Consider the following 25,776-nt stretch of genomic DNA (forward strand, 5'->3'; position numbering starts at 1 on the left):
CCGCTACTGAGGCCATAAACGGCCGCATTTCCACCTGTAACTCTCAACAGCGAGCGACCGTTTTAACATCGTCACGTGCGCTCACACCACTATTCTGCACCCGCCAAGTATTCTAGTTCCCACCTCTGATTGAACTTGAATGAGCGCTCGACCGCAGCGAGCTTCAGTCCATCTCAAATCACGACCAAATCGCCCCGAAAATGGGCTCCTTCGTGGCCAAATCCAGCTGCCCTAGATCTGACCAGCCTGGTCAAGTGCTCTATAAAATGCTACCTTTTCCCTGCTTCTTCGTTCCTCTGTTCACCCTCCCCCCTCACCCGCCTTAACAATCTCGGTTTGATTCTAAAGGCCAGTCTTTTCTCGACTCCAGCTTACTTCTCTACACTATTTCTATCTGACTGCCTCGATGACGCCTCCTCTGGTTCCCCCCCACTCAACCCGGTGAACACCAATTTTGGATTGATCCCATTCTTTGCGAGGAGACTCGAGCTAGATTAGAACATTTTCGCAGTTTTGGATGGCTCCCCCTGAACTTCAAGCCTAAGACCCTGGAAGGTCTTGCTGTTATCAAACGATATTGGTGGAAGTAGGTATATTATTAACTTTAAATATTTATTTAATGATTTAAAAATAACATACAATAGGTATTGCATCCAATTAAACGAGGATTACATTGATTACCTACTCTTGGAGGATCGAGCTATTTACATAAATTTCTTCGATTGGATGTACAGAACCTCGCGGAAGAAACTTCTTTAATCATATGATGAATACTAGCGACGCTTTTATTAATACTTTAGTCTATTCGCCCGGCGCCGTGTGAATGACAATATTCACGAACAAATACAATGAATAAGCTAGATTTCCTTGGACTCTACAAATAGAGGGCTAATAAGGACAACAGTTCCTTGAACATATACTCCCTACTAAATATAAGATACCTAAACAAACAAAGAACAAGAATACATTGGACATAGACATCTTTTATGTCACCTACCGCCATCATTAGGTACATTCAAAATATTTCCGCCCTGGTAGATTTTCATCGCTCCAGGCGGCCTCAGTTAGCCGCCTCTCTGTTGCGCCCTCCAAAAACAACTTTTCACTGGCATGTGTACTTCTGATGCACAACCATATATTCATGGTATTCCTGCAATGACACCTCTAGCTCAGACTCCTGGCAGTCCCAATATATATGGGCTAGCACTCGCCTTCGAAGGCGGCTGTTCCTCTGACACATACCTATGCTTTCTCTAGAGCCAGTTCCTCTACGGTCCTATTGTTGTCCAGACACTAAGCTAAAGATTCCTTTCCAAACCTGTGCAGTTCGGGTTCTGCACACAAAGGGCGATAGTCGATACACTTCGTCGAGGGATTGCTGGACTGCCTCTTAGGCTCCTGATAAGGATGGGTACTGTGGATGTGAAAAGAGACTATTACGCTGATTTAGGTCTCACCCCTGAGGCAGATGATGTAGCTCTAAAAAAACAATACAAAAAGCTAGGTACTTGATTCTGAAAGCTTCTAGAAAGACAAGCTGACGCATACAAGCTCTTCAATACCACCCCGATCGGCATCCAGGTAAGGATTCGATATATGTGAATGAATTCCAGGTAATTCAAGGAGCCTATGAGATTCTCAGTGACCGGGGTACGCGCCTAAAGTACGACGCGGATCGTTTGCGAAAAGGATATTATAAACCTCAAAGGGAATCGGGATCTGAATCATCAAAACCCCGTACATTCACAAGGTTCCCTGGTGGGGGGGGGGGGGGGGTACCTCGGTCTTCAATCAATCCAGGCCCTTTCGCAATGGTGTCTTTACAGGGTCCTCGTCCTTTGCTTTTGCAGGCACTACAGGAAGGCAGTCAGCACACAAGATAGGCAATCGACGGCAGGGCCGAGCCAATGCAAGCGCAAGTTTCGGAAAAATGAAAGATAATACGACACCATTTGATAAATCGCAGAAAAAGGCAGGTTATTTTGGGACTGTACCCAACTCGTACAATACCACCCGCGGGAGGCCAACCAAACCAACATTCACTGACAGAAATGAAAGGTCTACTGGTACACAACCTACGCCTGGTGGGAGGGGGAAAAGTAAAGGGTTCAAGCCGCATGTTGCAGGCGGCGATGAACCCATGGCGACGAACGCCTCTTACACACAGTCGACCCGTTCTGAAGGGCAGCGCTCGTCAACTGATTCTCCAGCTGGAGCCAAATGTACATCACGCTCCCAGAATTCGAGCGAGGACTCAAGTTCCCTAAAATCCGGAGGAGCAAGTAGCGCTTATGCTTCCAGAGGAGGAAAAAATGATTTTTCCTCGACCGGTTCCCTCGGCCATGGTACTAATCCGCCTTCGGCTTTTAAGCCTCCTCATACTGGCAATAAGCCTGTCCAGGGACCCTCTTTCTCTGAATCAGCTAGCCAAAAGACGTCTTACCAGAGCGATCCAGCTCGTAAAATGTCCGATATGGCCGGAGCAGAGGCTACCTCGCAAACTTGCTTGAATAAAGACACTTTGCCGAGCCAGTCTCACAGAACAGACGCGATTCCAGAGCGGGAGCTAAAAGGCAAAGGACGGATCATCCCGCAGCCAGCAAGCGTCACTACAGAAGATGAAGACGCTGAACCGCTTGTGGGTAGATCGGGAAAGGAAAAGGCCACAGCTGTCGGAAGCATAGATGATCAGCAATCTAGCATGGAAGACATCTGGTCAGAGCATCTGGGGTCGACAAAAAAGCCCACCTCTGTCAAAAATAGCACGAAAGACAGAAGCCCACCAGTAGCATCCCAAAGGACCACAAGGCCGAGATTAGAAGATGAGCCGATGAATGCACCTCAAGCTGGAATGACAGGGGCCTTATCATCTGCACTGGTTCAGGATAGTGAACTTGCAAACATTCAGTTTTTCTGCACAGTTTTTCAGTTCAGAGCGTCTACCAGGATTCTCAGCGCAACGTTGAACCGCATCCTTTCCCGCGAACTCAATTGTCCAAAAAAACAAGTGTTGCCTCAGCCACCGCAATACGTCCCAATCAACACAAATCCCCAAGGACTTGGGACATGTGCAATGCGTGATAAGTATCTTGTAGAAATGAACGCCTACTTGAAAGACTGGAACAGATTTCAGCGCCAGGTATTAAGCCATTTCCTTGCACAGCATTCAAATCGCGGAACTACAGTTAGAGGAATAGATAAACATCGAGATTGCTGTTCTGAGGGTGAGAGCGGCGATCGATCTCAAAGTTGCGGCCTTGAAAACAACCTGGTCCAAAAGTTCTGGGTAGTGGCCAACCAAAAGCACGTGGATAATCTGCTCAGGCACGAGAAGGTCCTTATATCATTCCTAAGAGAGAGCACGTCATCTTGATATGCGAGCAATGCGCCAAGCAAACTGTCTATATGTACAATACATAGCGCGGTATATATACTTCCTCGTGCCACCAATTATCCCGATGCGCTCAGGAACATACTACATTCTTTCTCCCAGGATATCCTTTCCACCAATTTTCCATGTCGATTTTAATTATGGTAGCAAAAAGCAGGAGTTGACCAGATCGAAGAAGTCTAGACAATATACACAAATCTACCTTAGGTGATTCTTTAGTCCCATTGTTCTATCGCAAATATACGCTTAGTCCAGAACTAGTCAAGATTCCGTTCTATAATCCACCTTGAGCGGGTGAAAGCGATAGGCTTAACTATTTATGGACTAGTATGCGAGCCTGAATAGAATCAAAGAGTATGAGGCGGTGACACCAGTTTCTGGAAGCACTGCACATAGAAGAAGCTATCAAACGCCTTTTACTCATATGTCCGGTCCTCGAGACTCCCCAGCCGAGTTGTGTACCACATTCGGAAAGAACTCCATGGGTAAATAAACCAGTTTTTCCCAGTCTCAGAGTCAATGAAATACTGCGGGAACAGATTTAAGGAGGAATCATCAGCACACGGTCAGGATGTCAGAGTGTTTATATGTACTTACCGACGCACATGAGGTTGCCCATACGGTTTTTTCAATTTCAAGCTGAAGCCTCTCGTGGTATTCCTTTTCTTTTTCAGGCTTCACCTCCACAGATTTCCGCTGCCCTTTTAGTATTGGGGTAACAATCCGCAGGACTTGAGTGGTATAGCTGCAAATTATGGAGTTAGCATTGTCTACCACAATCCATGTATAATATACCTCTCAATCGCATATATTTTCGAGGTATGGCCTCTACCGGAATTGGGTCCCAGAATATAGAAGAAATTGGGGAACCCAGACATTGCAATTGAATGGTAGGCCTCTATACAGCCGTAAGATTTCCAGTGATCTGACTGCGAACGTCCGTCGCGACCATAAATATTGGTATCCCACTGTGTGAGGGAGGAACCCGTGGCCAATACCTGGATCAAGATTGTTCAGATCGCATGCGCAATGGGCTTAGGCAACATACAATAGCACCTACAATCACATCGGCAGGGTATTCTTTTCCCGACCTTGTCAGAATTGAATGCTTCTTAACAGCAGTGATTGGGTCGTCTGTGAGGGAGACGTGGTCTTCCTGTAGGCATTTCATGTAATTCTGGTTCTCGAACACTCGCCGCTGGGGTAAGACAAGCACATCAGTCAGACACCCTGAATACCTCCTGTAGAGTGTATCATACCTTGCATCCCAATTCGTACCGGGGTAGAAGTAAGGGCCAGTATTTTTCTTTCGATACTCCATGAGACATAGTTCCGAGCATATCCAAGGGGGTGGGCTGTATTCGTACCAGGTGCCACACGTCGAACGTATTCTTTGCTCCGGTCCGCATAATGGTGCCGGAGGTTCTTGCTCCTTGCATCAAGGCCAAACATAAAAGAGGCCGTTTCAAGATACAGGAAAATAATTAACCTCAAGATGAGCAGAACCCCGGGTACATATAAGAACAAGTTTCTCCACGCGGATCCAATATCGACATTCCTGCTAGGAATGTAGTAATGCGGGGTCTGTGATAATCTGATGCTTAGCAACGTGTGTGAATCATGCTGCTCATTGGCAATACCTACCCTTATAAACTGGGCAATGGACCTGGCTTCCTGGGCAATGGACGGTATCAATTGGGCTACCGAAGCTGCAGAGAGTCAGATAAATTTGCGTAAATCAGGGCCGGAAAGACTCACCCCCATTCCCAACCACAACAACGTTCTTGCCACGTACAACAGCATCCTGCGGCCACCTCGCGGTGTGGATAATCGGTCCTTGAAACAGGTCTGTTCCCGGTAGACTGAAAGGCTTTGAATTGACCAGGGCGCCGACCGCAGAGATCAAGATCTTACATTCCTGGAGGATGGTACACCGAGAGATCGAGTCTCGCAGCTTTACTAACCACCGCTTTCTTTCATTATTCCACAACGCCCCCTCGCATTCTACGTTGCAGAATACATGAGGGCGAACATTGTACTTGTCAGCAACCTTCCAGATGTATGAGAGCACTTCTTTCTGACTTGGGAAAAATTTCGTGAATTCCGCATTAGGTGCAAAAGATAGGCTGTAGCAAGCGGCTGGAATATCCACAGCACATCCAGGATCTAGGCCTTCCGTTAGTCATGTGCCGGGGTATAGGCAAGCCCGTACATTTATTCGCCCACCACGTGCCACCTATCTCCGCACTCCGTTCGTAGATAACATAGTCGAAATGGTTCAGTTTCCGCTGTAGCTGGCAGGCCATGGTCAAGCCTGAAAATCCCGCCCCAATGATCACAACATCATTAACGCGCTCTATTTGGCTGTCACTAGACATTGCACAGGAAGGTGCAATATACTTTGTCGAATGAATGATGACGTGCACGGAGCACTGACCAGCAGACCTCTGTGGTGGCTTGCAAACGGGCTCAAGAAGCAAAATAAATCAGGTCAAAAGTCGTTACGCAGTGCGTTCCTGGATGACTGAGCAGATGTTTCTACCACGTCACGAACGTTGTTAAGTGGAAGAATCCTACGCCTGTATTTGATCCTTGTCGCCTAATGAAATCCTTCGCTTCAATATACGCTCATGGGTCGCTTTCTGCATCATGTTGTCGTTTTAGTTTTCTAGCGATAATCGCGTCTGCATAAACATTCGGGCGCAAAAAGCCTTGATTCTGTAGATTATCTGGTCCTAGCAATGCACCCAGAAGTCGGTGTTTGAAGGTTTCGAAGGGATGGAACGGGATTCTTCGCCGTTGATCGTCGGCCAATTCACGAACGTCGTAGTACTTGGGCTGTCAAGCATCCTGAGAATCCCAGAGGAAATATGTGCTTCGTAAAGATAAATGGACTCGCGGTCCGAAGCATTTGTCACAAACAAACGCGACTTTACCGCGCAGGGATTAGTTTGTGATCCAGGAAGATAGAGATGGGTCAGAAGACAGACGTACAAGATAATTAGTGACCTGCGAAGAATGAAGCAGTTGAATTGCCGGATTTTCTTTCGTGTTGCGTGAACCTCAATAAGTTATGCTTGAATGTTCTTGAGGCTCCTTCGCACTGTCCACGGCAGTGCTGTCCGTCCCCTCTCGTATTTGGTGCTGACATCAACTTCCCGGTGTTGGGAGTAGACGGCGTAGGATCCATGGCGACTGTAGAACAACGTGGTAGTATTGTTGCTTGTTTTCCTGAGAATATGGTTGTGCTTCGTTATTGAATTGACGGATCTCTTTGCGCCTGGCTGAGGACGGTTTGAAACCTGTCATAGAGCCTGAGATCCTCCTTCTCCCACGGTTTATCCAGTGGAAAAACCTCCTTTCGCAGCCGGTTAACCCATGGAATGAGGGCTTCATAATGGGAAGTGAAATTGTCTGTCGCGACCTTGAGGAAAATGGATTCCTTAGCCACAACTCCAAGTTTCATGCCAGCCAACTCTTCCATATCCGCGTAGTTCCATTTTTCGAACCTAGGCACAACTCGGCTACCATTCGACCCATCGTAATGTATGCATATCCAAAGAATAACCCAAAAGAAGGATTCCAAGTCGTGCATAAAGGAATGCCTCTCGCCCAGTAGAAGACCTATCGCCATGAACGCCCTTGTTCCTGTCTTGGCTCTCGCCCCGGAGGGCCCTTCGCGCTGTTCTCTGATGGCAAGGTCCAGATCAATGAGAAAAGCGGGCCAAGATGGGTTTTCTTCTTGATTCAAAATCAGATTTCCCGTCGAGATATCACCTTGCAACAGTCCAGCCTTCATATGCAGGGATTTGTAACCTTCTATACAGCTTTCCAGTGCAGAGAGCATGGAAATGGGCGATCTGGCCTTGTATATAGCTGTCCCATAATCACGCACGACAACACGACGATGAACCCGATTTGGCACATCAAGGTTTGCAAATTTCGAAGGGGAGCTTGAACAGGTGCGTTTACTGGCTGGCTGACCAGCGCCAGCATGGCTGGATGACCTCTTGCGGCCTACTGTGTTTGTTGGACGGCCCGTTCTTACCGTGTCCGCTGTGCTCGCAGACGGCGACCTTTCAGAGTGTGTCGGTCGGTAATTTGCAGCTTTCCTCACATCAAGCCCCCGGCGAATGTTGTCACGGATATTGTCAATTCTTCCGTCTACCCGGACTGTTTCATGGTAGTAATACCTAGCCACATTGACTACGCCCTTGGCTGCTGCTTCACGTAGAAGTTCCCCCTCTTCATCGCGCTCTGGATACTGCCAGGAGTCTTTGATCACTAGTGGTATGTCGGCCTCATCACCTTCGCGGTGAGCTTTCCAACACGTCGTAGCCCTACCAGCAACACATTGGGCGCGCCGCACAAGTTTATCAATCACAAGGCGTTCGCTCTGGCCGTCACGCACGATTTGTATATATCGTCTACCATCGGACGACGTAAGAATAGTAGGATCAAACCCGAGCCGTGTGTGATCCATATGCAAGAAACCAAGCATGGACAGGACGAACTGTTGCCCGTCTTCGTTGATATCGAATGGTGATGAAGCAATGACCCCAACGCGGTCGAACGCCCATAAGCGCATAATGGAACCACACAGCGAGAATCCTAATGCAAACAGCCTTGTGTCTTGGGCTGTTAGGACTTCCCTTGCATAACGCCCCAAATCATGCCACGTCCTCGACGCAGTATCTGCTTTCGCGTTGCTTTTCAATTCGCCCAATACCATGACATCCGACCAGCTATAATTGGTGTTACCGTCCGTTCTCTGGACAAATCCAACATCTAGCTTTCGATCAGCTTTTGATCCCCGCAAGGGTTGATTCGGCTGCGCCAAAATTGTACGAGTTGTAACTCTAGGAAGCCCGGCTTCGACCGCAAGGTCATGGAGAAGACGGACCTGTCCTCTCAGCCATTCTAAAACATCTTTCTCTTTAGCATTCACCGGCCAATGCTTCCAACCATTGTCTTCCTTAAACAGTGGCTCTGGTCCTCCCTTGCATTTCGCGTAGACGGTCGCAGCGGTATCCCGGAGGCCTTCCATTTGGCCAAAGAAAGCATCGTGGAATCCGGGTACACCGATATAGATTGGGCCGAGCTCCTCCTTTAGTATGCCGTCAAAATTGCTCCGATGCTCAGAAGAATTAACCAAACTGCTTGTCGTGTGTAGGAATGGTGTTTGATCAAGCACTGGTAAGGCTGACGGTGGGGGTGTAGATTCGCGGACAGTAGCATATAGTTGGTCCCAAATGATGTTATCCGATTGCTTATTCAAAACTGCGTTGAGTAGCGACTTGAATTGTTCTACCTCAAAATCATCGGAACTGATCAGAACATTGAGTCGTAAGAGATCGCTAAGTAGGTTTTTTCGGCCGTTCGCTGAAGGGAGCCTCCGCATGTCTGGTAGAGCTCGTAGTGCCGAAATCAAGTCAAGTATCAAGTTTTGAGTGTCTAGGATCGCCTTAGTTGCTGATTATTATGCCATTGCACGACGCAGTTGACGGGTACCTTCAGCGCCAAAAGAGTCCAAAGAGTCCAGTGTTACGGCCAGACCTAGGTTTTGGCATGCTTCCCGGAAACTGTTCCGAAATGCATCCAGATTTCTCCCAATAGGAGCTGCATTGCTTGTGTCTGGCCGCGTAAACGAACTGTTAGAGTAACGATCGCGCTTCGGTTCTTCCTCAGCGTCTTCTCGTGGTCGCTGCTCTTCTTCAGGTGGTTGTCGCTCTCTGTTGGGCCGCTGGCGCGATTGAGTTACTTCCTAATAAGTCGCCAGATCATTAGTAAAGTGGGACGTAGTTGTGTAGCTTAATGCCTTTGGGGAACGGGCCGCAATTCATTAAAAGGAGGAATACCTGATTCGGATACCTTTGACTGCCCTCACCCGGCGATTCGTCTTCAAATACGCGTGTAGACCGAAAATTGTCGACGGCTGCTATCTCTGACTGTAGTTGACTGACATGTTGGTTGGTCATTGTAAACAAGCGAGGTGGACAATTCCCTCTATTTTGAAACTCGGTATCTGAGGATGAGGTCCAAGCAAACAAGCCCAACTGTTTTCGGTGTCAAGGCAGGAAACATGCCTAACCTAAGATGGGTTAGTTCTTCCTTTTCCTTGCTCACGTGATAGATCACATGTGTGGAAGCGTGGGGTCTGGTATTCACCCACAGGACAGAAGAACCCATGTTCCGACAACAAGCTCTAGGGGCCCAGGTTTACCGCCAAGCTTGTTAAATTGCGCAGAAATCAGCTACAATACTCACTCGGCTCCTCAGTTCCCAACAACCTCCGTCCAGGCAGCAACATTCCTCGTGGCTATGCTAGGCGCCGGTATTTGAAGTGATGACTATAGGTAGCCGATCTCTGATCGATTCCCGTAAGTGAGCGGATACTAAGGTTTATGGTAGATGAGATAAGTAGGTGGCCCGAGGAAACTGAGGCAGGTGAGCCGGGAGTGAGAATCTTACCCCATCTATTCTTCACTCACCCTAATCTCATCCTAAACTCACCCGGGCGGCAGCCACCCGACTTCTATCCGCGTTGAAGCCACACGCCGGCTGGTTAGTAGTATGGTGGGTGACCACATGTGAATCCCAGCTGTTGTATGTTTTTTGTTTTTGTACTTCCTGCCTCCAGTCATTCACCCGAAGCCCTGAAGCCCTTTAATCTTCATCCACCTGGTTACCTAAATTCGATATTGGACTTGCCAAGCCCGCCCCGCGAAATCCGCCCATCCTGCCCCAACCTGCCAAGAATCGGGACGGGTTATGCTTTCTGATAACCCGCTGGGTAAGCTCAATAACAAGCCTTCTCGGCGCTGATAAAGTAATTTGTGAATCAGGGAGATACAGCTGCTGAAGGGGTGTCAGCTTATTTATGTACATATTGACGGGATTGTCTTGCAGATAGGTGGTTATTGGCTACCTTGTATTACACCATCAGGTTCAGTTTGATTCGATTACATGTAAGTTTTAACCTGATGGAGCCTGAGGATGTACTTGGTTCAGCCTGGAATGAACTTAAATAGAGCTGCGATTAATCCAGGTTCAGGTCCATCATCTGGAAGCTAAGTCAAACCACGCCGAGATCTAGGCATTATGTAGAATACGCAAGACATGTTGCTTATACACCGAAGGAAGGAGTAAAGCTTGTACTACTATCCGGTGGAATTAGACCAATATAACTTCATGTATCTTTCTGCGGGTTACCATAATGATTCCAACAACCAAAAGTAAGAGCATACCCGGCGGCTATCTCTGGAACAGTTGCGACAAATCAGGAACACTCACGTTCTCTCTCTTTCTTGTCAACCGGAGGAGGTTCCTCCTTACTAATGGGCTACCCTTCAGAATCAATGTCCTACCATACATGGTTAGAAACACAACACGACATCTCTTTGAGAAACTCACAAAGGGGGACGTCTGCAAGGCGCCCGGGGCCACTAGACGACGACAAGCAGCAACCCGAGACAAGAGGAGGTCAAGTTGCTCAATGAATGCAACAAGGCGAAGAGTGACAGCGGCATCACGAAGGATGGAGAGCTCGGTCTTAACATCCATCGCAGAGGTCAACAGAGGACAGAACACGGCGAAAACGATCCTCTGTACTGTCGCTGTGAAGGAACCAATTGCGCAGGACATTGTCGAGGGTATCACGAAGGCTCTCATCAGCAGAAGGTTGAGAAGGGATAGAACAGGCGAATGCCCGAAGACGAGGAACAGGGGGTGTGCGGCATTGTAAAGATGTCGAAAATCTGAGGGGTGAACTACCATGACAGTGAAGGCAAGGGTATTTATACATACAAAGGCGGACTGTGCCTGCGCTAGTGACCACAAAATTCTACAAGTGTTGATTGGTAACATAGGCGAGACAATGGCGAAAATAAAAGCACAGGAATGGCGTTGAGAAAAGGAATTGATGGTGAAGATGGATGAGATTTAATTGTCCCTGAATTGGTGAGAACGACATACATTTCGAGACACGAATTACCCCAGAGATTTGCGCAAGAAATTCGGTCCCTTTCCGCGTGCCAATGGACCCACTCACCGCCTTACATCTTGGTAACCCGCAGGGCGCGAGATCGCTGGCGCCATTTACCAGAAGCACATCACAACAGCGATCCAACCTAGGCGTAACACCTGGGGAAAGATGCCTCAACAAGACACCCTATATCTGGTACTACTAAGAGAGAGAAAGAGGTGTTAACTGTTATAAAACCTGATGTTGCGCCCATGACATATGTGAGCGAAGCTCAGAGATTAGTTGCGGCGGGCAAGAGTGGGGTAAGGTTGGTAGCCACAGCAATTACTCAGCACTAATTGTGCGGAAGATAAACAGGATTTCCTCGACCGCTCTGCGGACGCGCCCGCGGCCACGACTATATTTACACTTATCTCTTTCTCTCTCTGCATTTGTTTCAGGACAAACTTCCCTTTTCGCCATCTTGACACTGGTTACTTATTCGACAGTGAGTAGAATGTCTCAACAGGAGATAGAGAAGCTGCGCCGACGTTTGGAGAACGAACAGCGACTGCGCGAAGAAGAACAGCGACTGCGAGAAGAAGAACAACGACTACGACAGCAAGCCGAGGAGCAGCTGAGGCTTCAGATTCAGAACACTACACTTCCCGAATTCCTCAATGCCTGCCATTCGCATTTATTTCTTAGTTTAAAGATCCAGAGAGACAAAGACTCGTCGACAAAGGGCAATCCTGCGAACGCCGACCGTAAGCTCCGCCCAGCTAGGATTCAAGAGTGGACCAACTTTCCGGACGAACAAATTTTAATATGGAACGACCTAATGAATACTGATTTTACGACTGAACGCTATTTTACACCTCTAGTGGTATTGACGGAATATAGAAAAGAAGTGCGAGGGAGAATACTCAGTTCAGAGCTAGACCTGAGTTACTTTGAATGGCTAATAGTTAAATCGCGTGTCGCTTCCATGGTCCAGCAGCTATATACGAATCCCCAACTTCAATAAACCTTCAATCTGAATGGAGATATCACTTTTGAAAACCACGCCAACACCCTAACAGATGATTCGACCATAGCGGCGGATATGAGCTCTCTAAGCCTGAGCCAGATGCACCCTCGTCACTCCAGCCGCTTGGCTGCAAAATCGGCCAGTGTTGGTGCTTCAGCCCAAGCAAAGAGAAGCCAGAGGGCAGGTCAGCCTAGGTCCAGACCTCGAGCAGATCAGTTCTGTGTCTATAATAAGGGCCTGGGAGGGAAGGTCCCGGCATTTATCATCGAGTACAAGGCACCCCAAGGTTCAGGCTCCCAAGGTAAGACCCGGAAATATTGCTCTCAGCAGTGCCTTTTGGGCTTGGCCAAGAGAGGAAAACTAGATCGGCAATGTCCGAATGTATCAGATCATGGGGTGGATCGACATCTACTGACCGCAGCGGACCTTATTCGTCGTTTAGACCAACAATTTTTCAACGACAATCAGCAGCTTGACACACGGCTAGGGTGCGAGTCGTTGCATGTGCACGGGAGTCGCGGGGCGCTTTTTAAAATCACATTGTGGTCCCATGGGTACACCTTTGTGGCAAAAGGCACACCAGTCGAATTTGTTACAGGCTTGGAAAATGAGGAGCTTATTTACTCACGCCTTTCTTCAATACAAGGGAGATACATTCCAGTGCTACTTGGCAGCCTGAAACTTCGCCACCCATTCTCCTATGATGGTATTGCCGAGATTGTCCACCTCATGTTCATGAGCTATGCCGGCAAAACCCTTGCAAACTGCCATGATTCTGATCGCTGTCAGCTTATGCAAAAGGCCGAGAAATCCTTGCAGGAGATTCACAAACTCGGCGTGCTTCAAGGTGATCCGATACCTGGCAACATGGTCGAGGAAAATGGTAGGGTGATGTTCATTGATTTTGAGCGGGCAACGCTGCAGCCCCCACGAGCACCACTTGGAGGTATTTCACATAATCACACACGCGGGCAAGTAAAGGGCCCAAAAGGTCACAGTCGTCATGACTGTTTCGATCGCGAGAGACAACGCATGAGACGTGGACTATACTAATGAGCCAATTGATCCTTAAACCCTGTAAATAGGAGGCTATTCCGAGCTTGCTATTATTAAGAGAAGAGGGTCAGAACAACAAGGACGGTTCTTATATACTGGGAATTCACAGGTCCTCGCTTTACAATGACAACAAATCGCTCACCCGCACGATGGACCCCTTCCGCATGGACTCGTTGGCCGCGATGCCGGTGGCAATCGACCACGCCCCATCCACGTGTGATGCAGCCCTCCCCAAGGGATCAGCGCCTGGTGTTCCAAACAGATCCCGCAGTAGCTGAGGATCGCCTCCCCCATGGCCTCCCTCCCCGGCGGGCACGTCGATTTCTACTGGCTTCCCAAACATAGGCCGCAGGAGAATGGACCGACGGTCAAGAGCGCCCTCCAGGGCCTGCTCGCCCCCCGAGTTGACATATGACTGCTCTACCACCTCGACTTCGAGGCGCCCTTTGCTCCCAGTGAAGTTCACCCGGAATCCTTCCCATGGGGCATAGGCCGTTAGGCTGTAGGTCAGCACCGCGCCGGACTGATACCGCACCATCACCCCCATGGTATCTTCGATGCTGATGCCATCCCCAAACACGCTCTGATCTCGGTAGTACCCATCCTCCCATTCGGCATCGGCGTATAGTGCCTTCAACTTCTCATTACCCTCGAGATCCAACGAGAACGGGTCTTCCTTGGCCACCTCACTCCCTCGGGACCGCGAGTAGAACTGCGTTTCACCCCGTCGCTCGGCATTTTCTTTGCCATAAAAGCGCAGATCTCCCATGGCAACCACCGTCTCAGGCCGGGTTCGCAACCAGAAGTTTACCAAGTCGAAATGGTGAGTCGACTTGTGCACCAGGAGCCCACCGCTGTTCCGCTTGTCGCGATGCCAGCGTCGGAAGTAGTCCGCGCCATGCGAGGTATTCAGTACCCACTCAAAGTGCACTGCATTCACCTCCCCGATCGCCCCGCCGGCCAGTAGCTCCGCGATGCGCGTATTGTGGGGCGCATACCGGTAGTTAAACGTCACTCGAATCTGGCGCTGGGTGCGTTCTATGGCATCGAAGATCTGCCGGCAGCGAGGGGCATCGATGGTCATGGGCTTTTCGGTGATGACATTGCAACCCAGCTCAAGCGCACGCACGATGTATTGATGGTGGGTACGGTCGATGGTGGTCACGATCACCTCGTCCGGCCGGGTCTCCTCAATCATCCGGTCAAAGTCCCGTGCGTGGTAGGTCGGGATCGAGTCATAACCCATCTCTTGAATCCGCGAGTTCGCATAAGCCAGGCGAGTGGTGTTGGTGTCGCAGAAGGCGACGAGCTGAGCGGTACTGCGAAAGTCGCGCACGATGGCTGTGTAGAAGAACATGGCGCGGCCGCCGGTGCCGATAAGCGCGTATTTCTTCATTGTGTGACTTGGGAAGAGGTGAGGTGGAGGTTACAATGGGTTTGCACGGAAACACCAATCTGTCCATGGATCGAATTGGGTTTATATGCGATCGGGCAATGCTCGCCCGAACCGCAGATCGGGCACCCCCGCACCCACATGGACCTCCTCTGGGCAATTTCGCTGCCGGAATTTTTCCATCAACCGGATTTCAACCGAGATGCGGGGAAGGCTGGGGTCGAGGAATCCGGGGTAAACTGGCAGATCAGGCGACGAAGGAGGTGATGCGATAGCCGCGGCAGTCCTCTGCCCAGCCCACTGCCCAATCCCGTGGTTTTCGTCGGTTTATCCCCGTCCGAAGGTCGATAAATACACGGACGTCGCCGAACGGCTGGCTGGCTTCCAGACATTCCAGCGCATCTGACCATGGCCATCCCTGCTGAAGATCCTCATGACGCCATCACTACTGTCTCACCCCCGGGCCGTGGCACTGGGAGAGAGAAGGCGGCCGACTTTCTAGCAACCGTCAACGAAGAGCAACGGACCTTCACACCCGAGGAGGAGAAGGCGGTTCTCCGTCGCATTGACTGTCGGATCCTTCCTCTTCTGCTCGGGGCGTACTTCTTCCAGCAACTGGACAAGTCAACGCTTTCCTATGTGTCCATCTTCGGCCTCGTCGAGGATGCCCATCTACACGGCCAGCAATACTCCTGGCTGGGGTCCATCCTGTACCTTGCCCAACTGGTCATCCAACCTCTGGCGGCTCTGCTGCTAGTCAAGGCGCCCACTGGGAAGCTCATCGGTACGGCTGTGTTTCTGTGGGGGAGCTCGTTGGCTATCATGGCAGCGTGCACGAACTTTGCCAGCCTTCTGGGGCTGCGGCTAACCTTGGGGGTGTTCGAGGCCATGATCGGTATGCTTCTTCATCCAGCCCAACGGGATGAAGGCTAACAGGATAGCACCCTCGTGTGTGGCTGTGACGCAAATGTGGTGGCGTCGAGGCGAACAGACTTTGCGAACAGCGCTGTGGAGTGGAATGAATGGGGTCACCTTTGTGGTATGCTAGACACTGACCGCCGTCGAAGACTGACGTTGTTGACCATTGCAAGGTCGGAAGCCTCTTCACGTACGGCCTGGGTCACATCCATAGTGACACTTTGTTTTCCTATCAGGTCGGTCTGGAGTCATCCCGGCTTACACAATTGTCGTCTAATGCAGCCCTATGGTAGATCATCTTCATGTTCTGTGGACTCCTCACCGTCGCCTATTCAACTCTCGTTCTTATCTTCATGCCCGACTCCCCCATGGAGGCCAAATTCCTGAGTGAGCGCGAGAAGGTGATCGCTGTGGAACGCCTCCGGGCCAACCAAATGGGGATCATCTCCCGCGAGTGGCGGTGGGACCATGTCTGGGAGGCAGCATATGACCTGAAGACGTGGCTTTGGTTTCTGTTGATTGTCTCCATATCGTACGTTCTCCATCCCTACAGCAAGGTCACGCTTGGTGCTAACCTGCGTAGGATCCCCAGCGGCGGCATCAGCACGTTCGGCAACCTCATCATCGAGTCCTTCGGATACGGATCTTTCCAGACCATTCTCTTCAATATCCCCTTTGGCGTTATCCAGATAGTCGCCATTCTGGGTGGAGGCTGGCTGGCTACCCGCTTCCAGCGCAAGGGATTGGTCATTGCCGGATTTGCTGCTATTTCTGCTGTCGGTACGCTGTTGATGCTTGTCGTGCCGCGAGAACAGAAAGGCGTTCTTCTATTCGGGTACTACTTGGTAGGACTCTCCCTTGCCAACATTGCGTTATGCTGATACCGGTCAGGTGTCGTGTCTTGCGGCCATCACCCCGCTGGTCTATGCGTGGGAGGCGCAGAACACGGCCGGCGACACCAAGCGAAAATGCACGTCGGCGGTGGTGCTGATCGGGATGTGTGCGGGCAACGTACGATTCCTGCTTCCTGCGTGTTTGCCTCAATACTAATGGGCTTAGGTTATTGGTCCTCAACTTTACTCCACCTCGCAGGCACCTCTTTATCGCCCCGGGCTCATCTCCAATCTCATTCTGTTTATACTAGTGGGAGTCCTTGGGATGTGAGTATCCATCAGTGTAGTGAGAACGAAACTAACCCGCGCAGCCTCATCAACCTATACCTCATCTACCTGAATAGAAAGCAGGCACGGAAGAGAAGAGAGTTGGGCAAGTCCGCGCAAATTGTGGATGAGTCCATGCTCAGGAAAAAGACCGTAGAGCAGGGCAAGGCGCTCGAAGTGGAGGATGTGAATGCGCCAGCAGCTGAAGGGGCCGACAAAGGGTTCTCAGACACCACTGATTTGAAGAACGAGGATTTCATTTTTGTATATTGAGATCTCTTTTGGTGGCATGTTGTCTTACGCCCTACAAGTGTGATGATTTGGAGTGGTGGCACCTTTTCATGCTGGCTTATGGTGCATTTGCAACCTATCTTTCCCACTAGATTCCCCGATCTCCGTCATATAGTACAACCCTTATGCTGGCCATGACACACATCGTGCACCTTACCAGGTCCCCTACGGGCACCAACCCTAGACCCTCAAGCCGAGCTGCAGCTTCCACTGTTGCAAACCAAGTCATCGGAGCAGTCGTTGTCCGAGGAGCAGGAAGCACCTACATGATCAGCGCAGTCCGTCAGTCAATCAGGCATCCACATACCTTCGCAGTGTCCCTTCCAGGAACAGGTCGGCTGAGCAGCCGCCGAGCCGGAAGCGCAGGTTCCACTCTTGCAGACCAGGGCGTCCGAGCAGTCATTGTCGGATGAGCAAGAAGCACCCTGGCAGTGGCCCTCCCAGGAACAGGTGGCTGTCGCGGTGGCAGCACTAGTCGTCAGTGTGGTCTTGGACGCCACCGATCCCGAGCTGCAGACTCCACTGCTGCAGACGAGGTCGTCGGAGCAGTCGTTGTCGGAGGAGCATGTAGCACCTATATAATCAGCTCCGTTCAGTCGATCAGTCTAGACTCCACGTACCTTGACAGTGTCCCTCCCAGGAGCAGGTCGAGGATGACCCCGAGCCAGAGCCAGAACCAGAGCCAGAGCTGGACCCCGACAGCCCCAGCTTAGAGGCAAGAGCACCGACAAGCTTGTCGCCCATGGACCGCAGGGTGCTAAAGTTGGTAATGTAATTGTTGTTCAAGGCACTGCTAGGCACAACGGCGTCCTTTCCGGTGAAAACGATGTCTAATTCCATTAGTTCACTCATTCAGGTCCGATCAAAGAGTACATACAAGTCACATCAGCAGGGACGTGGCCATTCGCACCGTCGAGGTCCTCATTAGGGAAGCAAGTGCGGGCCATCAGCCAGGAGGCTTCGCCGGTGACCTCGGGGTTGTCGCCGTTCGAGTCACCCAGGATACCGTAGTACATTTTGCCGTTGCTGGGATTGTCAGAGTTGCGCCGTTGAATTACTAACGGGGAATAATGTGGCACTCACCAGATCACAGCAGCGAGGTTGTTACCCGGCAAAGCCTTTTCGTTGGCCTTGAGGAAGTGGTCGGGGATGACGATCCAAGGTACCTCGTAGGCCGCCAGGGCTCCCCAGTTGGTGCCCGGTTGGCCGTCACCGTTTCCCTGGGTATGTCAGTATGCCCTGGGGATCATGGGGGCAAGGGATCTCACCTTGCAGTGATAGTCCTTGCCATCACAGTCGACATCCATATCAGCGACCCAGCTGAAAGAGGCACCCTTCACCACCATTAGCGATCTTCCCTTATTCATGGTGGATGGGACAGTCATACCTCGCTGAAGCTCGCCCAGTCGCTGTGAATGGTCGACAGGGGAGAATTTTTGTCCGTGTTCACTGGATAAGTGGCCTTCGCTGGCACGACACTGGCCTTGGCTGCGGCGGCTTGCAGCGCTGAGACAGGCAGGGTCGTGGCCGCAGCGAAGAAGCTGGCCGGAGGGCCCGCATTAGGGTGGTCGTATTTAGATCCGTCTACGGACTGGGCCATGCTGGAGCCGGCGAGAGCCATGACGGCCAGGTTGAGGGTGGTTTTGAGGGCCATGGTGAGGGGTCCGACTTGGATGAGATGGTTGGATGAATGAAGTGATGATGATGATGATGATGATGATAACACAGATTTACTGGGCGGTTGCGGACTTTATATCCGCAGCTTCAGAATTCCGTCTTAAAATTGCAAGTGAGGTGACTTTCTCTCACTTCAGCTTTTCGGCGCCATGTGGATTTTGGCCCCCGACTATCAGGGTCCGGCATGGGCCATGCATGGAATGTCTCAGGGACAAGGAACTAAGACTTGAGCGACAGCCCCAGCACACCTGCAAGTGGACTATATCATCCTGCAGATGATCGTTGCAGATTATTGCTTTTGAAACTCCGGCGGAATCCTGTCCCACTCATCGGGAAGATAATACGCCCCGATGCGTGCTGCGATGAGTGTTTGTACTAAGAGCGAATTCCTGTTTCGGTTAGTTCGAATAGATGCATAGATTGAGCGTTGCCTAGATTATAATTTCATTCAATTAGAGAGTCGTAGAACTGCCTAGAAGAGGCAGGTAGTTCCTATGCTCGCCTGCAGGGAGCGATGGGGCCAGCTAGATAGGACCACCCATAACACGAAATCCTATACCTGCTAAATCGTAAATCCCTCGTCTGGTTACAGTTCAGTCTCCAACTGTCTCAATTACCTTTCAAACTATGTTAGGGTTTGAACCTGTCAACCCAGAGCTGGGAGCCGGCATTTTGCATATCTGTACAGATGACTCCGCATCGGAGGTAGATCGGACTCCCCTACCACAATGCAAAACCAAAGAATAGAATAGCCGACCTAATAGACAGTCTAAGGATGCAGCAAGTGAAACAAGTCGTCGACCGATCCAATAGATAACGGCGAGACCAGCACGGCGAGCAGGGCCCAAGCACGGGCCACACGTGGGCTGATCCTACTTCAAATTCACGCCCTTTACCGGCAAACGGTGCCGAATGCCCTATCTTTCTACCTATCTACATCCGAGGAGTAAACAATCCTACACGTCCGACCCTCCATTCTGCCCTTTAGCTGACACCACATGACACAATTAGTATACCTCAGCTCCCCTTTCCGCCCGAACCGTTTCATCTACGCCGTTAGACCCTGTCCATCATCTGCAGGAACCGCCATACCTGACACCCTACCTTCCTATTTCCTACTTCCTACATAACGGGAGCAAGTACTACTAACAAACTGAAGTAATTCCCCGACCAATCCCCGTCCACTTTGAATCCCCCGGCAAGTCGAGCGACCAGTTGCAGCCGGCAGGATTCGACGAAGGATTGGGAATACGAACCTGAGGGCGGTGGGGGCCATACTACATACAACACTAGGAGAGGAGAAAAGGTTCTGAGTATGAAGGAGACCGGTTGGTACTCCAAAGTTGGAGTTGGGGTTGGAGTTAGAGAGAATAGGTATGTTGGAGGTTGGCCACGTGGGCTATCTGATCGCTGGATGACTCTTGTTGGTGGTTGTGCCCGGGGAGGAGATAGGGAGGATGAGGGCGAGAGTAAAAATAGATCCACGGTCGAGGGGCGGGATGTCTTTCCTGAACCCTGGGCTGACCGCTTGCTGTATTTGGCTGTGTCAGGCAGTATTTGGGACTATACCTAGTTAGGGTGCTCAGCTGTGCAGCTATTCCCGATTCAGACATAGGTATTTGAACGGCTGAAGAGGACCAATCCGGTATGAGGGTCAGGATTGAACATCACACGGGCGCGTTCGTTGTATATAGGGCAGCTATTTAGGAGTGTGAAACAGCTTGAGTGATATTGAATACACGTTTAAGAGAATTGGCCATACAGGCATAAAACCGTAATATTATCCTTTACTTCGGCGCTTACAGAGTGCGGAGTACTATGGCAAGATATATATATAGTCAACACCACGTTCCAATAACTAAGTACTCCACACATAGCGGAGTGTGTCATCTACAGAATTCAAATTAAAATTGGATGAGAGGGGGATAACAATATCTCATCCTATCGTGATTTCCACGATCTTTCATGTTTTATTTCGTTAATTCTCCAACGAGTTCCTTGTCAGGTGAAAGTTGAATTTTTCTGAGATAGAATGGCATACTTTCCACAGCATCAGAAGCCGGCATACTCCATAGAGACGCTAAGAAAGTAGAGAGTAGACACAGGTGGTGATGTCTGGCTAAGCAGTGGTTCTGTAAGCAGAAGCTACAGTGCATACAACATGCAGACAGGATTGCTACGACTACGAAACAGCAGCAGAGTCGGTGTTCAAGCAGCTTGATGTATGGATGATAACGATCCAAATCTAAAATAACATTTGTCTATCATCCTGGCAAACATGCAAGCGAAAGTTTTGGGGAAATATATATCACGAAGAGAAGACCAAACACCAATCACACTCGGAGCGCCCACCGAGAACGCCTACGCGGGATTCATCCCTTACAAGGCAGCAAGGGCGAGGAAGACGGCCACAACGGCACCGAACATGGAGCCGGAGACGCTGCTGGCACCGCCGGTGTACAGGGCGGAGGAAGCCGCGGCGGCCGAGCTACCCGAGGAAGAGGAAGACTGGCCCGAGGTGGCAGAGGTGCCGGTGCTACCGGAGCTGCCCGAGCCGCTGGAGGAGCCGCTGGAGGAGCCCGAGGAGATGACACCGGAGGAGGGACGAGCGGAGGCGGAGCCGCTGGGGCGGGCGGGGTAGGTACCGTTGCCGTAGGCAGTGCCGTTCACACCACCACGACCGACAGTGAAAGTGGGCTTGGCACCAGCGGCACCAGCGGCAGAGGTGGCGAAAGCGGAGGTCTGGGAGCCAACGGCCTTGCTGCCGGCGGAGGCAGTGGCGGACGAAGCGCTGGCGGAGGTGGACGAGGACGAGGTGGAGTTGCAAGACAGGTCAAACAGGGGAGTGGTGCTGAGGGTGCTGCCGACGATACCGAAGCTGGGGTTGGGGGTGGTGGTGGTGGAAGCATCCTGCAGGATGTACCACCAGGTGTTGGTGTTGCCGAACAGAGGGCAGCCGACCTCGTCCCAGTAGATCTTGGCGTTGGCAATGGAGGCAATGGCCTCACCCTCGGAGTCACCGCTCACGGGCCAACCGGTCTCGGTGATCCAGACCTCCTTGTCACCCGCCACGGACTTGGTCTTCTCGACGGACTCCTGGAAGAGCGCCTTGGCGTCATCGATGGAGTTGGACATGCTGCTCTGGAAGAAGGGGTAGCCGTCAAAGCCCAGCCAGTCGACGGCATCAACCACGCCGGAGTTGGAGCTGTTGGTCCAGGAGTCCCAGGTGTCGACGTGACCAATGGGGGCATCGGCCAGGGCGGTACCGGCGATGGCCTCACGGACCTCCTTGATGTAGGTGACGAGCTCATCGGGGTTGACACCGACACCGGCGTCGGCCTCGACACCCTCGACGGAGTTGCGGTAGAGATCCTCACTGCCGACGGAGATACCGACGACGAGCTTGCCGAGTTCTTCGCCGTAGGTGGCGATGGCGGACTTGAGGGCGGTCAGCTCGTTGTCCATGCCACCACCCGAGGCCCAGAGACCGAGGAGCAGGGAGGTATCCTGGGCGATGGCGGCGGGGATGGCCTCGATGACATCGCTGGTGCTGTAGGCTTGCTGGGTCAAGTTAGCAGGAGGCTCCTGTCGTGGGGGAGTTCATCAAGGCTTACGATCATGGTGTAGAGACGGGCGCTGGTGAAGCCGGAGGTGCCGACCAGGGTCTTGGCGACCTTGAATTCCTCCTCGAAGTCGGCCTGGAACTTGGAGCTCTCATCGGCCTTCTTGTTGCCGTAGTTGAAACCCTGGTAGGCGGCCTCGACGGTCGCGAGGGACATGGCGAACGCCGCCAGCTGGGCGAGCTGCATCTTGGACAGCATCTTGTAAGGAATGTAAGGGGTAACGAAGGGATGTGATTAGGTAGAGAGAGTGGGTGTCAAAAGAACGAATGTAAGGAACAAGGGTGATTGAAAAGCAACCCGAGTTCTGTGATCAAAAATGGGGGAAGGAAGGAAGATGAGGGGAAGAAGAAGAGGAGAGGAGCGTTCGGGAGGAGAGGAGAGGACGGCGGAATAATAAGGGAGGCAAGCGTGGGATTCTAGACCCTGCTCCAGCCGGTGTTGGCTGCACCCGGAAATTCGGCAGCCCCGTCATCCATGGGGCTTCCAGGAGATGCTCCCAATCAATGCTGTGCGTGCCTGGACTTGGCCCGCCACTCCACTGCTGCCCGGTGGGTCGGTCTGCCACAGTGGCTGCCACATGGTCCAATCAGGAATGTGCGTGGCGAAATGACAAAAGACCGCAGTGGGTCCGACGGCCTTGGCCTTTGTTGGTTGGTCTGGGCCGGGGGGCCAGGAAATTGACACCGCCGGGGGGTGGCGGCGAATGGGAGGGGCGTCTCCCCTGGCTGCAACGGGACCATCGGCCAATCGACTCGAGGTGCCCCTCCCGATGACCCAAAGTGACTCGGATAAAAATAGCAAGCTATTCTTAGGGCCAATGCTTGTTCTTCACTAGCAGTCCAGAGTCATCTCCGTACTACTAATAATATTCCCTACTAGTCGTTGGTAATTCCACTACTATCCCGTCGACACATTCGAGCCCCTGCCCCTGATTCTCTTGCACCCTGAGGGGTGGAGGGAGCGGAACGGGGGGACAACGGAAGAGGGGGCTCGAGGCGGGCGGCCTCTCATCGAGACATTCCTCGGGGGTGACATCGAAACCCTGGTCTGCATGCTGCCAATCTCCAGGTTTAATGACGGGTTTCCATAATTGGCTCCGATGACGCGGTCAGGCAGAAGTCGATGCAGGAACCAGGCTGGACAGGCATGAACAGGGGTTTCCCCGCAACTTTGACCTAAACTCCTTCCGGCGACGTTTGGCTGACCGCTGCATCCTCTCGTTGTCACCTTGCATCAGCAGCCGATCGGGGGGATCAGAACCGGAGGTATCATCTGTCGGAATTGAAACTGAAACTCGACCCCAACAGTTGCATTCCAGGCAAGGCTGACTCCACGCGGGTTTCCGATCCCGTCATTCCTGATCTCACAGCTTGTCCCCCTCGATCGTGTCCCACCCGTCCTCGATCTGTACGACGGAGAGCAGTGCACGACTGCCTTTTGGTTCGGTCGCTCGGGCAATTATGGATGGATGTCCGTGCCTGAATCGGGCTTCTCTACTTGACCATACGCTGTCGAAGGGCACTCGGATGGAGGTTGGGTTGATCCGACCGGGGGGCCTTGCTGACCAGGTCACTGTGTTTCATCGCCAGAGACGAAGGATCATAAATAAGCCTTGGCCCCAAGAGTCAGCCAAATTCGAGCTTCAGAGCAGCAGACGCTTCCTGGGACGTATGTCGAGTCAGCTTTGGACAGGAATTCACTTTCACTTGCCAGCTGCACCTCTTCCCAGCCCTTTCCGGTTTTTGAGGGCTGCCATCCGTGTTTGATGAGTAGTAGACGAGTCTCTGACCCGTTTTCATGCTGGCATATGTCTCCGAATGCGGTGAGCGATCTTTGCTGACTTAACTGCACCAGAGAAAAACTACATGTGGTGATCGAGGAATCCTCATCAATATCGCCGTGGTATCAGAGATGCCGGCTTGATCGGTATCATAGGGAGGGGCACCGATAAAGTGCCTCTGAAAAAGATGCGACCGTGAAAATCGCCAGTTTGACTTACCGCTACCAGATATGAGACTTATTCATGCCCCACGCAACAACTTTGGAGAACACGATACTGGGGATCATTTGCAATACTTTGCCGAGACCCGGTTGTTTACTATGAGGCATCCAGTTTGTCCGTATCGCAAATCACTACTCCGTAGTGGGAGTGACCCGATATATTTGACTGGCAGCCTTGAGCCATCGACTGAATACACACCCGCAATATGATTGCCAACTACTTCTCGGATCATCGCGCCGTCAAATGCTGTCGAATGCTACAGCTCCCTGTGTGCCTCTCCAGTTGTCCAAGTCCTGCAGGCTTTCCGGTGGGATGCGATGATAATTTGGTGCTATGTTACTATCCTCGTTTTTGGTCCTTTTGAGAATCTTTCCATCGGTACTGCGACAGCACGAAGGTCTAGGCTGGCTCTCTATCTTTTCGATGGCTTTGAGATAGTTGCAGGAGGCAATGAGGAGTTTCGATGGGCCATAAGCAGCTGCTCTGGCGGCCTGGAATTTTTAATCCGTAGGATGGCCGAGTTTGGGCCGATGTCTACGGAGTACATTGCTATGGGATAAAGATTCTCACCTTTCTCGACAGAACCATTGGCACGTTGACTACCTGCGGACTGAGCGCAGGACAGCAACCCAATCTGCAAGGACCTACTCATCTGAAGGAATAAGAATCACAGATCCTACCCAACGATGGTACGCAAGGGTGTGAATGCGACCTGTCCGATCGCGGAGAAAGTCGCAGCTTCTCTTCACTTCTCTCTCTCTGTCTCTCTCTCTCCCTGTTTTTTTTTTTTTTTTTTTTCCTTTTCAATGTGTACCGTGATCCACAGATCCATTTGGAATGGCATTGTCACGACAAAGGATACGCAGCTCCTCCTGCGTGTGGAGTACAATCCCGTCGAAAGGCACTGCGGCCTGAGGCCATATGGCGCCAACCCACTCAGGCATTAAGGCACCAAGGCACCCAGGCACCCAGGAATCGAGCACCCGATACCGGGCTCGTCACGTGCTGCCGGGTTTCTCGGAGGGTCTCGCCTCGCAGTCTCCCCACAATTGCCAACTTCCTTCCCAACTTTCAACTCCCGAGGCTTCCTGAAAACCCTACAGTGCCACAGTGGGTACCTGGATGGAACCTGGGTTTGATGTTCACACCTGAAACTCCTTTTCAGAAGGGGCTTGGCCATTTAACTTTCGCTTCAACGTCGGATCCTAGGTACATCCCCTCCGACAGCCAGCAATGACTGCAAGGCGGAAAACATGGCCCGAGGATGGCGGG

General features: G+C 51.5%; 10 protein-coding genes across 10 annotated transcripts; 4 read left to right on the forward strand and 6 right to left on the reverse strand.

Moving 5' to 3' along the window:
* Window positions 1–425: 425 nt before the first annotated feature.
* BO80DRAFT_357753 (uncharacterized protein) lies at window positions 426–759 on the forward strand (the record flags this gene model as incomplete). Its single annotated transcript, XM_025715855.1, has 2 exons — window positions 426–586; window positions 645–759. Coding segments are annotated over 2 exons (276 nt in total), but the record flags the coding sequence as incomplete, so codon positions are not given.
* Window positions 760–1,407: 648 nt separating this feature from the next.
* BO80DRAFT_476514 (uncharacterized protein) lies at window positions 1,408–3,290 on the forward strand (the record flags this gene model as incomplete). Its single annotated transcript, XM_025723229.1, has 5 exons — window positions 1,408–1,473; window positions 1,522–1,581; window positions 1,614–1,663; window positions 1,801–3,139; window positions 3,198–3,290. The coding sequence occupies 5 exons, from the start codon at window positions 1,408–1,410 to the stop codon at window positions 3,288–3,290; spliced, it is 1,608 nt and encodes a 535-aa protein (XP_025574410.1).
* Window positions 3,291–3,807: 517 nt separating this feature from the next.
* Window positions 3,808–5,769, reverse strand: BO80DRAFT_357625 (flavin-containing monooxygenase; the record flags this gene model as incomplete). The annotated part of the gene is made up of 9 exons (XM_025715847.1): window positions 3,808–3,918; window positions 3,989–4,136; window positions 4,187–4,389; window positions 4,452–4,589; window positions 4,651–4,697; window positions 4,759–4,975; window positions 5,036–5,100; window positions 5,150–5,557; window positions 5,604–5,769. The coding sequence occupies 9 exons, from the start codon at window positions 5,767–5,769 to the stop codon at window positions 3,808–3,810; spliced, it is 1,503 nt and encodes a 500-aa protein (XP_025574411.1).
* Window positions 5,770–6,174: 405 nt separating this feature from the next.
* On the reverse strand, window positions 6,175–9,615 carry BO80DRAFT_107417 (protein kinase family protein). The gene is made up of 4 exons (XM_025713382.1): window positions 9,250–9,615; window positions 8,903–9,155; window positions 6,386–8,845; window positions 6,175–6,321 (listed from the first exon to the last, which is right to left on the reverse strand). Exons 1-3 carry the CDS (start codon window positions 9,367–9,369, stop codon window positions 6,645–6,647), a joined length of 2,574 nt encoding a protein of 857 aa, XP_025574412.1. The 5' UTR covers window positions 9,370–9,615; the 3' UTR covers window positions 6,175–6,321; window positions 6,386–6,644.
* Window positions 9,616–10,642: 1,027 nt separating this feature from the next.
* On the reverse strand, window positions 10,643–11,349 carry BO80DRAFT_465532 (uncharacterized protein). Its single transcript, XM_025722726.1, has 2 exons — window positions 10,805–11,349; window positions 10,643–10,754 (listed from the first exon to the last, which is right to left on the reverse strand). Exons 1-2 carry the CDS (start codon window positions 11,255–11,257, stop codon window positions 10,734–10,736), a joined length of 474 nt encoding a protein of 157 aa, XP_025574413.1. The 5' UTR covers window positions 11,258–11,349; the 3' UTR covers window positions 10,643–10,733.
* Window positions 11,350–11,871: 522 nt separating this feature from the next.
* BO80DRAFT_435472 (uncharacterized protein) lies at window positions 11,872–13,437 on the forward strand (the record flags this gene model as incomplete). Its single annotated transcript, XM_025720911.1, has 3 exons — window positions 11,872–12,121; window positions 12,437–12,685; window positions 12,827–13,437. 3 exons carry the CDS (start codon window positions 11,872–11,874, stop codon window positions 13,435–13,437), a joined length of 1,110 nt encoding a protein of 369 aa, XP_025574414.1.
* A 61-nt stretch (window positions 13,438–13,498) lies between these two features.
* BO80DRAFT_107486 (Gfo/Idh/MocA family protein) lies at window positions 13,499–15,039 on the reverse strand. The gene has a single exon (XM_025713383.1). It carries the CDS (start codon window positions 14,834–14,836, stop codon window positions 13,559–13,561), a length of 1,278 nt encoding a protein of 425 aa, XP_025574415.1. The 5' UTR covers window positions 14,837–15,039; the 3' UTR covers window positions 13,499–13,558.
* A 202-nt stretch (window positions 15,040–15,241) lies between these two features.
* BO80DRAFT_408807 (putative MFS transporter) lies at window positions 15,242–17,626 on the forward strand (the record flags this gene model as incomplete). Its single annotated transcript, XM_025717857.1, has 8 exons — window positions 15,242–15,728; window positions 15,775–15,872; window positions 15,925–15,987; window positions 16,045–16,283; window positions 16,335–16,596; window positions 16,643–16,762; window positions 16,811–16,911; window positions 16,956–17,626. The coding sequence occupies 8 exons, from the start codon at window positions 15,242–15,244 to the stop codon at window positions 17,182–17,184; spliced, it is 1,599 nt and encodes a 532-aa protein (XP_025574416.1). The 3' UTR covers window positions 17,185–17,626.
* Window positions 17,288–19,148, reverse strand: BO80DRAFT_107509 (glycoside hydrolase family 75 protein). The gene is made up of 7 exons (XM_025713384.1): window positions 18,590–19,148; window positions 18,471–18,536; window positions 18,286–18,422; window positions 18,080–18,228; window positions 17,823–18,032; window positions 17,510–17,776; window positions 17,288–17,464 (listed from the first exon to the last, which is right to left on the reverse strand). The coding sequence occupies exons 1-7, from the start codon at window positions 18,854–18,856 to the stop codon at window positions 17,391–17,393; spliced, it is 1,170 nt and encodes a 389-aa protein (XP_025574417.1). The 5' UTR covers window positions 18,857–19,148; the 3' UTR covers window positions 17,288–17,390.
* A 1,653-nt stretch (window positions 19,149–20,801) lies between these two features.
* On the reverse strand, window positions 20,802–22,810 carry bgt2 (GPI-anchored beta-1,3-endoglucanase EglC). The gene is made up of 2 exons (XM_025716931.1): window positions 22,494–22,810; window positions 20,802–22,440 (listed from the first exon to the last, which is right to left on the reverse strand). The coding sequence occupies exons 1-2, from the start codon at window positions 22,698–22,700 to the stop codon at window positions 21,259–21,261; spliced, it is 1,389 nt and encodes a 462-aa protein (XP_025574418.1). The 5' UTR covers window positions 22,701–22,810; the 3' UTR covers window positions 20,802–21,258.
* Between the last annotated feature and the right edge of the window lie 2,966 nt (window positions 22,811–25,776).

The sequence above is a fragment of the Aspergillus ibericus genome (assembly GCF_003184845.1).
Source record: "Aspergillus ibericus CBS 121593 unplaced genomic scaffold BO80scaffold_24, whole genome shotgun sequence".
Taxonomy (NCBI): Eukaryota; Fungi; Ascomycota; class Eurotiomycetes; order Eurotiales; family Aspergillaceae; genus Aspergillus; species Aspergillus ibericus.